The sequence below is a fragment of the Amblyomma americanum genome, chromosome 11 (genome assembly GCF_052857255.1).
Source record: "Amblyomma americanum isolate KBUSLIRL-KWMA chromosome 11, ASM5285725v1, whole genome shotgun sequence".
NCBI lineage: Eukaryota > Metazoa > Arthropoda > Arachnida > Ixodida > Ixodidae > Amblyomma > Amblyomma americanum.
In genome coordinates, this window is record NC_135507.1 from 60,129,574 (window position 1) to 60,145,656 (window position 16,083).

General features: G+C 43.9%; 1 protein-coding gene across 1 annotated transcript in view; it reads left to right on the forward strand.

Annotated features, from left to right (window-relative positions):
- Positions 1–777: 777 nt before the first annotated feature.
- The window catches only part of LOC144110806 (uncharacterized), a 38,832-nt gene continuing 23,526 nt past the window's right edge, over positions 778–16,083 (forward strand). The window contains exons 1-3 of the mRNA XM_077643898.1: positions 778–892; positions 10,823–10,910; positions 12,363–13,099. Coding sequence (XP_077500024.1) covers positions 12,410–13,099 — 690 coding nt within the window. The 5' untranslated portion in view covers positions 778–892; positions 10,823–10,910; positions 12,363–12,409. The remainder of the gene's footprint in view (positions 893–10,822; positions 10,911–12,362; positions 13,100–16,083) is intronic.

Here is a 16,083-nt window from a genome sequence, read left to right on the forward strand (position 1 = left end):
ACCGAAACAGGACGATAATTGTACGGGTAATTTTTGTTGCCTCCTTTGAACAACACAGCAACATATGCAACTTTTATTTGCTGGGGAATACACCAGAGAGCAGCATTCTATTACAAATATGAGTAAGGAGTGCAGTTATAGCATTAACAGCACATTTTATGGAAAAAACAGCAACTTCATCAACTCCAGATGAGCACGTGTTTCCAAAAGCTTTAATGATGGAAAAACATCTACTAAAATAGGGGACAAAAATATAAAATCAGTATTGCAGGAGGGCAAGTAAGAATCTGCAGTCTGAGCTAAGCGGCAGCTAAGAGAAGATTGGTATGCTCTGGCAGTTAAAAACTGTTTGTTGAGTATATTAGCAAGTGGGTCTTTGGTGTAATTCATCCCATTGATTGATTTTTAGCTCAGAAGGATGATCATTTTCCCTGTTCTCTTTGATAGCCTTAATAGCTTGAGAAAGTAATATAGGGTTGTATAACAGAAATAAAGACTTTTTAAATCCATGCATGCGTCCCCTTTCAAGTATTCTTATGCTGGAAACCATGGTCAGCAAATTTTGTTAGCCTAATTACTGCACGAGATTGCCTTGTTTATTTATAGATTACTGGCCACACTACAAAATGAGCTTTAGCACGTGTGGCCCCACTTTTCACTGAAAATACCCTGCCTTTCCTGCTGCAGGTGTGGTTACAGCTGATCCCAAGGTCGCAATGCTTCGTGGGGAAAAGATGAGCAAGCAGCTGCACCAGTCCGCCCACTTCAGTTGGAATCCTCATAGAGCCACACCTTATCACCCATACGGGTGACCATCACTTCCAGTGTGACCACTGTGGAAAGAGCTTGGCACGAAAATATGACTTCATGAGGCACATTCATACCCACACTGGTGAGCGTCAACACAAGTGTAACCATTGCAGGAGCAGCTTTCCTCAAAAGCAAATCCTGGTGGCACACCTTCACCCCCACACTGGTGAGCGTCCGTACAAGTGCCAGCTTTGCCCCATGGCTTTTGCACGGAATGCAACCCTTGCAAGGCATGTGCGAGCCCGCAAGAAAGAAAAACCATATCAATGCCAGTTCTGTACAAAGGTGTTCAATGAAAAGCACCTTTTAGAACACCATGAGCTCAATACACACTCTGGAAAAACTGCACTTCTGTAAAGGTTTGTTGCCTTTTACTGAAATTGGATATGGGAGGCATTGCCAGCTAACAGCATAATAGCCTGATTGGGTAAAAGTATGCAAATTTCCATGGCCTCAAAGTAAACTGGCACCGGCCAATTTTTCAGGTCCTTTCTCTTATCCATAAGAAGTGTGATCATACTGAGCTGTTTCTGTAATTGACTGGGACTGGCATGGTATGTGCAAGGGAAATCTTTCATTGGAACATGGTATTTTGCACCAAGAGTAAAGTTTGGGTGTATAATTTAGTTACACCTTGCTAATTAAAACTTCATGGGACCAGTAGAAATGTTTGAATTATTGAACCCCTTCGAAAAAGACTAACGCGCACAGCTTGTATCACAGCAAGTTTACTTGATGAAAGATTGGGAAATAGTCGCCTGGTTTTGAGATGAAAACAGTGCAACAATGATTATTTTTAGCATTTCCATCAAGTCCTTTTTGCACGTGCTTTGTCGGGAGCATCAAAGCACAATGTCTTCAAAATGGGAAGGGCCCCCCTGAAGGGCCTCCCCGAGAGAGGTGTGCCGGCCTCTCCACAGGATGCAGTTCACGTTTAAAAAGGGCTTTTTTGTGAACTGTTTCCATGCCGGTCATTCCTAGATGCAACCTCCTTTCGGGAGCCCATTCGAACTAACCAATGCGAGATTCGTAGCGTCCGAATTAGTGGGCATCTGATGCCACAGCCTTGTATAGAGATTGGTTCGGACCATGCCAGCAATTCAAATTATGTTCGTAATTCCAAATTAATGAGGGTTTAATTAACGAACTCTTACTCTGTGCATTACTGACATTATTTCTTGTCCTTCCACCAGAAAAAGCATAGGCAGGTGAAAGAAAAGTGTTTTACAGTGTGCTGTGTTCTTTTTGTGTTTTACACTACCATGAGTACATAATGCTTGCTGTCTTATTGGGAGACAAGGACAAGGAGACAAAGCCCAACCTCCAAATGATATACGTTTCTTGCTTTTACTGGTAAGTTCTGAGGCTGTTCTTATTGTGTAAATTTTAGAAAAAAGAAAGAAAACTCTGCCACACCAGTCTTGTGCGTTATCGTTTGTTAAATACCGTATTTACACGATTGTAAGTCGACTCGTATGTAAGTAGGCCCCCCATATCACATTTCAGAAAAAATAAAAACTTAGAGTTGTTTAAGCTTGGCCTTTGAAAATAGAACGCAATAGCATTATCCTGCGGCCACCACTTATCATCAGCCGCTATCCGTTGCCGCGTGCGGGCATGCCTTCGGGCACATTCAAAAATGAAGATTTATTAGTCACTGGACTACTCCACACTTGTGCCATCGTCCAACTAGCGCTGCTGTTGGGATTGTTGTTTAGAGAAATCCCGCACTTCGCAAACAGCAACATCACGACATTGCGTGGAACAGCTGAAATTTGTACCTCGCTTCAGCTGCCACACCTGTATCACGTGTTGCAAACGTCGAACTTCCACCCTGGCATGCAGTTTGTTTTTTTGGCGTAAAGAACGACAGGAATCTTGAGTTTAGTCGTGAACGAGCACCGGTCGCTTACTGGACCCAAAGCACAAATGACGACTGACGAAGCACTACATTAAAAACTTGTGAAACGCGGCCGGCAGCAGTGAAATGCGTCAGAGCCAAAGAGAAACTACGCATGAGCAGCGTCGGGTCTTCCATAGGCTACCGACACTCCCAGGCGCCGCTATCATTCCAAATGGCGGTGTCGCCGCAATTGGAACAGCAGCCCTTCCATCAAATATTGACGCTCCCTTGAGCGCTGAGGGTGCAGTTAAAAGCAAAAAAAAACTTCGAGGATGGTTATTAAGAGTAGAACACGAATGAGTTTTTGGGCCGCCGCTCATCAGCAGCCGCGATCTGCAACCACACGTGGGAAGTGGAGAGGAGAAGGTGGGTGCCGGTTTCCTGCTTACCAACAGCCGCCTTAGGCCGTCGCGTGGGGGGGATCCCGGTTCTGCGCGTTGACATAGCAGCTTCTCAAGGCCAGCACCAGGAATGATGCGACAGAGCCGTGCAGCAAAAATGTAACCACGCTGTAGCATCCCTGATATATTGTTTATTTCACCTTTATTTATGATTTCATGCTTTGGTTTCGATCGTAAATCGACCTCCTCACTTTGGATTTTCAAATTTTGAAAAATAGTTAGGCTTACAATAGAGTAAATACGTTTAATGTAGTTTAAATTTTTTAGGCATTGTATATTCAGGAAAGCGAGTCTTGTCAAATATTATTTCAGTTAGGTGACAGAGTTGTGTGTTGCTGTCACAACAGCACTTCTTGTCTTATTCCATTTGACCTTAGTGGCTTTAACATTTCAGTATTTTTGCTGTCAGCCCTCACAGATGGGCTTATCGAAACTCGGTGAACTTGCTTTGGTGATTGGATTTGACAGGCGACCATTGACATAAAAATTATCGTAGTTTAAAGCAGCTTGCGGAAGTAAAGGTTTCAGACAGAATTTGAGCAAAAGATTTTCTCCTGTGCATTTAGAATTTCAGCAGTGTGGTGTGGGCTCCAATACTTCAGCTGCTTTTTTCATGTTGTGGGTTAACCAGTGTTTAACTGCATTGTAGTTGAGAATTTTTATCAGTTGTAACTGTATGATGTAATTTATGAGATTTGTGTATAAATCAATAAAATTTTCTGTTCATCTTCTCAGAGCACAAGAATGGATTAACCCTAAGGAGCTGAAGCTATTGATAGCTTTGTCAGGCAACTGCCTGTACACGATGACAGTGGAGATACGTTATATACATATAAACTTGTGTCATGTGGCATAAAAGGTCAATTAGATGCCGATGGGCTTAGTGTTGAGGAGTGCATATTATTTCTTTATTTGCAATGAAGGAGTGGTTTGAAAATGCTTATTTTGCAATGGCATCTTTCTAGGCAGCCTGTGGCAGGAGGCGACGCTCATTCGCTCCCATTTTCAGTAACAAGTTCCCTCACATCGTGAACACTGCTGGATTCAAAAAGCTTAACGCTTTTATTCGAGTTTCCACATCAATAGAAGCCTGTGAGTTCATTGACCCCCAAAACCCTGCTGCCTTTACAAACACTCAAGCGGGCAGTGGAGGCGGCCAGTGGTTTTGTCTGCTACGGTACTCGATTTGCTTTCGTTCGCTTATCATGCCGTTTGAAAACTTTTTATGTAGAGCTGTCTAGGCTGTCCAGTTTTAACGACTGCATCAGTGAGCAAATATAGCGCTCGCTATATTTGGCTTTGGAATGACATTGCACACTTTGTCATGTCATCTTCAAAGCACTTGCCAACTGTAAGCGAATGGCTGCCACCACGAGTAGACTGTGAAACAGAAAAAATTGTTCTGAAGTTTTGTTATGCGTGTGTTGCACTCACCCCCGGCGCTCCCATCCAAAGGTGACACGTGCCCCCCCCCCCCCCCCCCCCCCGTTCCTTGGTGCTTTAAATATACATCGCCTTTGAAATGGCGTTCCAGACTTTCATTATCTGTTCTAAGGTGCACTTGGCTTTTCTTTACAAAGGGACGACATAATCTGTTTACTGCGAAATCATAAAACTGGTTAGAAAATTTTCTTGGCATGTATTCCTATAGGGCGCGGTTATGATCCGGATGCATTCCAGCTTAAGTGGATTGAGGCGCAAACTCCCTCGATTGGGGTGACCACGGCGGCGGCGGCGGCGACAGAAGCAGCATCAAGGTTGTGTTGGGGATGTTAATTGAAAGACAGCTGCGACCTCGACGGAGGTCCCATGTTTCAGACAACAGGCCGGAGGGTACAAGGATGTTCATTCACACTCTGGGAATCGGCGTGGCTCTCCTTTCCTACGGAGGCATCGACCGGATCGGGACCGTATTGGTGACGTCGATGCAACAGTGTTCGAGGATTCCCCTGTCCATTGACCGAGCTGTGAGAGAGTATCAACACCGCCTCCTGCCGTGGGCATTACCACATTGGGCCTCTTCGATTATCCACCTCTTTCTGCCTGCTGGCTGACTTTGGGTTGCAAGAGCGCGGAGCGAGGCGCTCGATTTTCTCCAACTGCCCTGCGCACTTCCGGTGGCTGCCCAGAACGTGTTCACTTTTTTTTTTATTTTGACAGTGTACCTACTGGCTGGGTCAGCGGTTTCGGGCTACCACTGGCCAGCCAGACTTGCCAGGACGATTTTGTGGTATGGTAGCGAAAAATGGTTGTGGCCATTTTTATATAGACTAGAAGGACCACGGTTCTTTGTGCGATGTTTTGCGCGATGCAAGCGCTTGTCTCGACTAGACCATGGTGCATATCGTCTCTGTCGCCAGCAGTGGCCGCCTTTTGTGGTAGTTTTCGCTGTTCATTTATTTGGTTTGCATACGTGTGTGTGATCCAAGTTCGATCATCTCACCACCTCGAAAGCACAAATTTTCGCTTCATATTACGATCGCATGGATATGCACAAAATATTTCTGCTGTTAATTTCGTGCGCCCAGCTCATATTGCAATGGTGTTCGAGGCCTCTTTTGAGAGCGGCCGCGGATTCCTGCTCCCAGTCTGTGCGCATAATTCATGTGCTGAACGTGTTCATCGAGTTGTAGCATTGACACAGCATCGTATAGTATTTGCTGCATTCTGCGCAAAGGAAAGGCAGATATGCTTTGAGAAATGCTTGATTGATTGAAACATGTCCCTTGTTAAAAGCCCTCACCAGCACATTGCTCGAGGCATCTATGCGAGCATATATGTGGAAACACAGTTTTCACATTACGGCAGCCTAGGTGCGCTGATTCTGTCATCGTCAACTGTCGTAGAGCTTGATGCTCGGGCCTTCTGCCACAAATGGTTAAAACATCTAAGAAGTACCATACGCATGCATCTGCTCGTGTTTGGCTAATTAAAAACCTAAAGAGAATTCTCCAGCGCGGATCATAATGCAAGCAAATGCACCGCCGACACGCAAAGCAGGATTGTAGTCCCTTTCAGTCAAGTGCTAGCCACTATGGTAGAGCTGTGTTACATACAGATACGATACGCAGCTAAATTTGTACAGTAAACCTGCTTGCTCTAGATGCATTCAGCCAGCTGATAAGCTCTTTGGTCGAGATTATGCGTGCATTCCTTGCCGGCAGCAAAAGATAGCGGCTGACAGACTACATTTGAACGGAACGTATCATTATTTCAGATTGCTGGTTGGGAAATGAGATTTCGGCAATTTTGTATTTTGTTCGCATCAAGATGGGGCTTGTGTTCAGGAGGCATCACCGGCACAAGGTGTCATCCGCGATGGATAACTTCAAGGTAGAGGACCTCCTTGAAATTTTGGGAAGACTGGGCATTACAGTAGACCCCACTAAAAAAAGAGAAGCGACTTTGGGCATTCTGCGGGCGGAGGATGTGACAGTCAAGGAGGCAGACAAAACTTCGGAAACGATTCCCGAGTGGAGGCTCCTAGACAAGAAAGAACAGGAAAGGCAAAAACTTTGCGAGGAATGAGAAAGGGAATGGCAAGCCAAGTGTCGTGAGAGACAGGTTGAGCTAGAGAAACTGCACGCACAAGAGCTGCAGGAGCTCACACCTAAACTTCAGTTGCTGAAATGGGAAAAGGAAGAACTTGTTTGAGAAGTTTTCGAAGAGGAGAAATTTTTGCAACTTTCCTTGCAAATGTTCAAGTAAATTTGCGCTGAGGAGGAGCTAGACCAGGACTGCTGGTTAAAGACGCTGCTGACCATCCTCCCAGGTGATGTCAGCGGTGTATTAGTGCACCTGACCGACGAGGAGGTCAGCAACTATGAGACGGCGATAAGAGCTCTTTAGGGGTATTTTGCCATTCGTGTAGAGGCCCACTCTAAAGTACGAAGTGAAGGAAGCTGGCAGCGCTCCCATCTGAGTGTCATGCGACCTGCCCAGGAACCCCGCTTGGTCAGCTAGTGACACAGCTAGTGACACAATATTAGGTCAGCTAGTGACACAATATTAGCCAAGTAATGGAGACAACGCTTTGCTGTAAAAGAGTGACAGTGAGTCACTTGAATGCACCGCTGAAACCTCGGGCCAGAACGCAACGTTGGTGAGAGCGTGGTTGAGATCAAGTTGCGGGACAGGGAGTTAGGATCATTAGGTCGGATAGCAAGCCTTAAGAGAGAAAGTCGTTAGGCCCAGCAGAAAGTAAAATGCAGTCGAGACAATTTGGGGGTAAGACGTGCAGTGACTCATCGAAAGCGTGAGCCAATAGTTAGAATTCAAGTGGGATATGCAGCTCGGTACTGCATCAAAAAGCAGATGTGAAGGGTGAGGGCACTGCTAGAAAGGAAGGCACGCAGGACTGAACAACCAGGGTAGTGTCCAGAAGGCAGCTGTGCGCACAGAGAGCCAATCCATGCAATAGTTTCCAGAGAAAGGACAAAGTATGGGCACAAAACATTGTAGCACTGAGGACTGGTCAACATTGTAAATGCCTTAAACTGTCACCGCGGCTTTCCAGATGCGATAAGCACCGCTCTAAGGCCAAACTGACCAGACGGGTTCAGAAAAAGCAAAAGCCACTGGCCCCATTGTGGCGACACTGCAGAAGTCCTTTCACGGCAAGTGAAACTTGGGGCAAGCGACAGAGTAGCTCGCACTGTCCGCCAGTCAAAACTCTAGAATCAAGAGGAATACATACAAGGATTTCTTTCATCCTGCCCAGGTGTTGGGGAGGTGTGGCCGGGGTACGGAACATATAATTGTCGCATGGCGTCTGGAGCTCGCAGATGTCAACATGCACTTAAGACCTTTGGTATTTGTCTCGTCGCAGCTACTTAAGCCACTCTGCCACCGCGCAAGGTGCGACTCACGAACAGGCTAGCTCTTCGAAGAACTCCTGCGCTGGAGCCTCACTTTGCAGCATGCACTTGTACATAGGTTTAGCTGCGCATTGTGACAGTGTCCGCTGACAAGTGGAAGTACAGGGAAATAACTAATGGGCCAATGTGACGTAGATTCCTTCGAGGTTTAAGTTTGTCACCTTTGTTATGTGACTTTGCAAGTAAGGTTTCCTGCAGTATTTGTTAGTTGCTAGTGTCTACTGACACGGAAGCACAACCGAAGCCTCCCTTGGACATTGTATCTAAGCTAGCTCGTGACAGCTCCTAGAGATTGGCAGTATGTTGCTGCTTCGGCACTGTCTACATCTGCTCACTTGATTGGACATCTTAGCATTCTCATTTGGTCTTGCATGGTATAATATATAAATAGTGGTGTAGAGTTTTCCTTGCCTTTCCGTTGCCGATCTCCCTTGTTCCTTTTGCAGCCCGACAACACCATCGGAATTTCAACAGCACTGTTCTTGTCGGGATGCAAAATTGGAAAACTGGCCACTGGTGGCACTAAACTCACATCGCAGATGGTGGAGGCACCTGGCAGGCGCAGGATGCCTATAAGCGAGTGGCAGGTCGTTTATCTGCTGTAGGAGCATTAAAAAGGATAGCACGCACCGTGTGTAGCAACGGACGGGACACTGGAAACAGGTTAATTAGGATTGATATGGCTGGATACCTCAGACTGCTTTTCATGTGCAACATGTCTTGGTCCAATCACATCAGTTTAACTTGCAGTAAAGAACTTCAGAGACTCAGGTATCTACGGCGCACATTACACACAGCACCAAGTCATACAAAAACTTTCAGCCTGCAAAACTAATCCGACCGCTTATAGAATACATCTCTGCTGTTTGGAACCCATATCCACAATAAGTACTGCGAAAAAATTGAATCTGTCTAAAAGAAGGCAATTCGCTTTATCTACCGTTGCTACGACAGAGAATTTTCACCCCTGTCTAGTCTCGACACACTATGTCCAACCCCACTTTCATGGCGAAGGTGCTCCGAGTGCCTCAGGCATATATATATGTTCATTAGCTCTGTGCACCTCATGGCAGCGAGCACCTTGTTAGTTTTTCTACTCCATTATCAATTATGCGCAATCATAGTTCAAATATTTCTCCACTTTACGCATGCACTGATACATGTAAATACAGCTTCTTCCCACATACCATCATAAGCTGGAGCTGCCTGCTGGGCGAAATTCATTCACTTACACTTCCATATTTTTTGGCTGCCATTGAATGTCATTAACACCTATGCTTTGTTCGTTTTATATTGTATCTATTATGTACCTTTATGTATGTACGCATGCATGAATCAACATATATACGCAACTGCTTACCATCTATCTTACATCCCTACTCCTGCAATAGGCCCTGTGGGGCTGCAGTAAGTATAAATAAATAAATCAATAAATAAATATGAATAAGCCGCTTGTGAAACTCTGCCTACATTCATGACTGCCGCACAGAATTTCTCAATGACAAAAAAGAAGTGTGTCGTTTAAGTGTTTCTTCTTAAGAAAGCTAATCATGTCCTAAAGAATTCTGCACGGCACTCAGTGTAATTGGCTAGATGCTTGAAAAAGGTGAATTATGATTTGTATGGTCCTATACTACTAAGTCTGAAGTGAATCTCTGCCGACATTCATAACCACTGCACAGAATTTCTTTGTTAAGAAAAAGCAATTTGTCAAAGCGTTTCCTGTTACTTGAGAAGGCTAATCACACACTAAAAGAACAAAGCGGCATGCTGTGTAACATTGGATGGGACGCTTGGAAGAGATGAACTATGACTGGTATGTTTGGATAACACTAAGTCCGGAGGGAAACTGCTCAGATTAATGATTGCTGGACAAAATTTCTGTGTGATGAATAAACAGTCTGTTGTTAAAGTGTTTACGTAAAAAAGCTGATCACACGACTTTATTATCAGCTCAAAAGTTTTTATGCCTTTTAATTGTTCAACTCACTAGAACTTTAGGTAGCTAATTTTGTTTACTGTTGGGATCGATCAGTGGAGTAATGTGGCACCTTATAGATAACATTTTTTAAGTTGTACCATACTACTGCGAACATAAATTGCACAGGCCTTTTCAAGAAGTGTTTAATCCCTATTGATAATTTTTGTATTGCTTTAGGGCCGGAAAACTGTAATAAGTGATTGTGGAATTGCGTTCATTTGAACATGTCTTCTGTGTTGTGTAGTCCATGCTGTTGAGTAGCTGTCTAAAACAACTGTTGAGGATAAAAATTAATTGCCTCAAAGTGTGCCATAAGGCTCCATGTTATACGTTCAAGCAGCTTTGAGGGGATGCTTGTCGGAGATATTGGATGATAGTCAACGGAGCTTGGGAGGTTACTTTATTCGAAGATTGGTATTCTTCTTGCTTTTTCTTGCTTATGAGTCATGTGAGTAACGAAGGAACTGTGATCAAATCGCTGCTTCCTCGTTTTAATTCACTGTAATGCTAAACCCAGCCTGCCTCAAGTGATGGAATGACAGCAAATGCAGAAGCAGCAATTATATTGCAGTTATGTCATGCCGCACGTGACCTATATGCACACGTTGACGTCACAGTCATTGTTCAGATGTTGAAACTGAAGAAGCAGGACTGAAGAATTTGACTATATATTATTTACTGATCATAGTTAAAGATCACGTGATGATTCATGCATAGTAGTGTCTTCTGCATCATTGTAGAGACGAAAACCTTCCATCAAAATTAGGTGTTCATGCTTCTTTAACAAAATACTGTGGTCTGCAGTCTTGCAGTTATTCTAATCAACTTTTTGCTCTGTTTCATTTTGCAGGCATCCAATGCAATACTGGCGACCAATGAGTGCACAAGCTGCCGGACGGACCATCTTCTAAAACCACTGCTTCCAGCATAGTCAGGCTGTACTGCTTGATGTTCATGATGTAAAATAGCATAATTAGTGATCTCAGACTTTGGTATCGTTGCACAAAATGAGACGTATCAGACCCTGCCTTGTTAACGCCTGGAACACTACCTCATCGTTGCAGCAACCAGCCATGACGTCTCAGTAGTTAGGGTGCTCGGCTGCTGACTCAAAAGACACGGGTTCAACCCCAGCCGCTGTGGTCGCATTTTGATGGAGGCACATTACTAGGAGGCCATGTAATGTGTGATGTCAGTACATGTTGAAGAACCCCAGGTGGTTGAAATTACCTGGAGCCCTCCACTATGGCATCCCTGATATCCTGACCTGCTGTGCGATGCTAAACCCCATAAAACAGCCAACCATCATTGCAACGTGAACAATGGATATCGTGAAACATTCTACAGGTGGAATTTTTCATGATTGCTGAGGAAACCTTGGGATCCAGTAGACATCAGCACAAGTTGCAGACGAAAGCTAGAGCGTAGACAGAAAAAAAAACTGCAGTACAAAAAGTGCATGTGTTTGTGTGGCTGTGCCTTCTGTGCATCATACTCTGTCTTGCTTTTTCCGCTGTAGTCTCACCAGTTTAGCTTCTCAGTTTCTATTGTCGTTTTGTCACCCTTTTGAGTTTCTGTGTCTCATTATTTCATGGCTTGTTGTTTTCTGTACGCTTCTGCATACATCTTTATAATGTGAGCTCTGCACAGCAATAGTAATACCTTTTGGTGTGCTTTCATATTTTGTAGGGCGATTTTAATCACTACTGTTTTATCTGATGTCTACAGGAGCTTCTAATGCGAGTGCTTGTGATCCTATTTACTGTTGGGAAATACTTATCTAGTCTGGTTCATTCTGATTTGCTATTAACAATTCATGCTTATCTTTATTGCTATGTATTACATTGGTGACACTGCTAACAGAAATGGTTTTGTCCTTGTGGTTTTCAATTTGACCATTTCCATTCTGCATTCATTTCATCACACGACCAATCCTTGTTTATGCTAGATTTAGTAGAGAAGTTTTGCCTTAGTAACTTTTTTTACTTCCTTTTGAGAGACAGAAAGAATACACTCGTTTCTGGCGTACTGTATCACTACTGAAAGCTCATAGACATTACGTTATTCGTGCAAAACTCTTGGGCAGGTTTGGAAGATCTCCATGAAGCCAGGTATTATACGAGCACTTTGTCTAAGTTGTTCCAACTCATAAGCTGGCTACAGAGTATGCTCATTGCTCTGAGTAATTGTTTCAAGGTAAAACCTCCCTCCAGCTCCATGGATATTTACAAATACTAGGAAATTTTGTTTAAAAACTCATCTTGCTTTAAGGCTCAACTCATTGACCTTGATATAAACAAGTTAAATGTGTAATATTGCCACCACCAAATGTTATACTAACACACATTGTCTCGTATTGCTCTGAAAACACCCTGCCTTTCTTTGTGCAGGCCTGGTCAAAGCTGATCCCAGGCTTGGAGTGCTGTCTGGAAAGAACATGAGTCAGCAGCTGCACCAGTCCCCCCACTGCAATCGGAGCTTCATGAAGAAAAACCACCCAGACCAGCACCTTCTCACCCAAATGGATGACCATCCCTACAAGTGTGACCATTGTGGGAGCAGCTTTGCTCAAAAGGTCACCCTGATGCACCACCTTCGAATCTACACTGGTGAGCGTTTATACAAGTGTGACCACTGTGACAGCAGCTTTTCTCGAAAGGGCCTCCTGGACCGACACCTTCGCACCCACACGGGTGAGCGTCCATACAAGTGTGACCACTGTGAGAGCAGCTTTGCTCAAAGGGGCACCCTGGTGCATCACCTTCGTACCCATACGGGTGAGCGTCCATATAAATGTGACCACTGTGACAGCAGCTTTGCTCAAAAGTGGAACCTGGTGCAACACCTTCGTACCCACACGGGTGAGCGTCCATACAACTGTGACCACTGTGGGAACAGCTTTGCTGAAAAAGGCACACTGGTGAAACACCTTCGCACCCACACGGGTGAGAGACCATTCCAGTGCCAGCTCTGCCCCATGGCCTTTAAACGGAGTACAGCCCTTGCTAAGCATGTGCGAGCACATAAGAGTGAAAGACCTTATCAGTGTCAGTTTTGCACAGTGATGTTTAAAGAAAAATACAGTTTAAAATGCCATGAGAACAACAAACATGCTTCAAAAACCACAGTTCCTTAAAATTTTGATACCGTTTCCCAGCATTAGATGTTAAAACTATTGCTAGCTAACTTGTCTCACTTTTTAATTTGCTTTGTTGTAAAGAAATGGCATTTACATTTCTTCAAAGTACTACCGCACAGAGCAATCCTTCGGTTGCTTATGCTCCTCCATAAGAAACGTGAATATACCAAGCTGGTACCGTCATGAATGAGACTTTAATCGTGGCATGTGCAGGTATGATCATGTCGTCACTTTATTAGTTTCAGTGCATTGAATGATGTACGTGAATTGTGGTTGCAGTGTTTGGCACTAGGGAGCAAATTGACTTATTTACGTCAGTGCAATGTTGCGTTCTTTTGTGGGTTTAATGCCACCAGAGAAGCATGCTGTTTCATTATTCTTTTCTTGCTTATATTGTGGCTGTATTATTGGGACTCAAGAGCAGAGAAACAAAGCTTAGCCGCCTGATGATAAAGATTGCTCGCTTTTGTTTGCAGGTTTTTAGAGTTTTCTCTTGGTTTAAATTTTTGAAGGCTTTACTGCACTAGATTCCTGTGCATTGTCTGTGTTCGAATAATCTGCTATCATTGCATGTTGCATATTTTTAATACAAATTGCATTGCCAGTCTTGACAAACTTGCTTTATAGATTTGGAGGCAAACATTCACCTCACTGTCTCAACAAAAGTTGTTGTCCTCATCATGGTGGGTGGAACAGCGCAAACAGACGAAAGACAAGAGAAAGACGCTGACAAGCGCTGACTCGCAACTAATGTATTTATTGAGAACATACATTTTATACTTAAAAAACACGTCACATGTAACAGCAATTGCGCTGGCACTTTGAAAGGTTACATCGCTACACACTTATCAACTGCAAGGTACACACTCAACAACGAGCCTCCCCACTCCCTTACTTTCAGTTCATGAATTATATAAAAACGAAACCTCCTTATCAACCAGAATCAAGGAAGGCTGGCCAACACACTCTGCTTGCCTTTTTCGAATGAAATATGCCTCCATAATTTCCTGGCTGTTTTATCTCTGTGGCGAAATAAAATCTTTCTTTTGGTGACCAAGGGGCAGCATTTTTTCTTTTTCTTTTCCTGTTTTCCGCACTCGCGGCAGTGATCTTTCAGATGGGAATAACTTGAATCCAAGAGTGAATTCATGTGCTCACACAAATAGTAATGCAACGGCCGGTTTGGCCTATGTAAACTTTCTTACAATAGAGTGGAAGCTCATAAACTACAGAGAAGGTGCAATCGACCAACCGTTACCTGTGTGCCACTTGGCATTGGAACAGGCTAACACTTTTATTTGTTCATGGCGATTGCTAATGGCTCGGCATAGCCCACTCAACATTTACGGAGCTGAAAAAAACGACGTCGACTTCGAAACGTCCAGCCACATTTGCCAATATGTGCTATCTTGTGTACATACGGAATAACAGACAGTTTCTTATGTAACTTTTCGCTTTTTGGTTTCACAAATTCCGCCCTTACCAATTGCAAAAGCTTTTCACAAGTTGATGAAATAACACTGTGTGAAAACCTGTGCTTTTTAGCCGACGGACTTGTGACAGCACATTATGTGGAATGCAATGATGACACGAGTTCTGAAGGCCAGACCGAATGCAAGACGTAGCAACTCCTTTTTTTACAATTTTCGAGTGCCTGGAAGAATAGTTTAAAAGAGGTTTCTGGTACATTGGTGAATACTCCCAACACACGCGGTCATTTTTGAAAAACAATTTGAGGCTTAAAAACTGGAGAGCATCTTTTGATGGAACCTCTAACGTGAATGTTATTCTCTTTACACTCTCGTGAAAGAGCTTCAAGATGCCCTGGTAGCTTCGCCGGGAGCGTCACGAAGAAGTAAGGACTTACGTTTTCTGGTTGATTTTTTCGAACACAACAAATAGCGGCTTGTTTTGTCCGATAAAGAAGGTCCTTTTGTTGCAGCCCCAGAAGGCATATTTGCAGAAAAGGCTTTCGAAGCCGCCGAGAAGTGCTTCAAATGGGTTAATGTAGATTGCAGTGGTGTAAAGTAGCGGGCTGTTTCACTGCTAAACGAGTGTAATTTTGGGTCCCTGGTGACGACGACACTAAAAGTGGAAGGTGATAAGTTAGATTGGTTTTTCTCTGCAAAAACTCATAAAAGCAACATTCCTATCAGAGCCATCGTTTCAGAAGCAGGCACTTGGCAATACTCGGTATCCAGTTAGCTGCAAAACCATCTTTCAAAGTTAGTTGTGGACGATCCATTTGTGGTTGACAAAGCAGATAGGTTGGCCCAGTTCCTAAAGCTTAGTAATCCGGCGTTGTGCTCGGGCTTCAGTGCCGACATTGAAGACCTATATTATTCTCTGCCTCACAAAGTCATGTTGGAAGCAGCCAAAAAGTGCATCGCTGAAGAAAATGATGAAGAACGTTTTATGGGTCGATGGGGGTTATCTGCCAAGACGTTTCTTGAAATATTGTCGTTTTATTTAAAATCCACATACGTTGGGTGGCGAGGTAAAGTGTATGTGCAAAAAAAGGGGATATGTATTGGATCGAAGGATTTGTAGACGATTTTCTGGTGCTGGTTGAGAAAGAAACTTCAGCAGGAGGATAGTGGATATCTTGAAGCTCTTTCGCGAGAGTGCAAAGGGATTGTCATTGACATTTGAGTTTCCATCATAAGATGCTCTCCAGTTTTTAAGCCTTAAATTGTTTTTGAAAAACGACCACGTGTGTTGGGGGTATTCACCAAGGTCCCAGAAACCTGTTTTAAACTATTGATCCGGGCACTCGAAATTTGTAAAAAATGAAATTGCTATGTCTTGCATTCGGTCTGGCCTTCTGAACACGTGTCATCTTTGCATTCCACATAGTGTGCTGTCACAAGTCCGTAGGTTAAAGACCGCAGGTTTGCCGGACAGTTATTTCATCAACTTGTGAAAAGCTTTTACAAAAATTCCTGTTGGAGAAACTCCGTGTTGGAGAAACA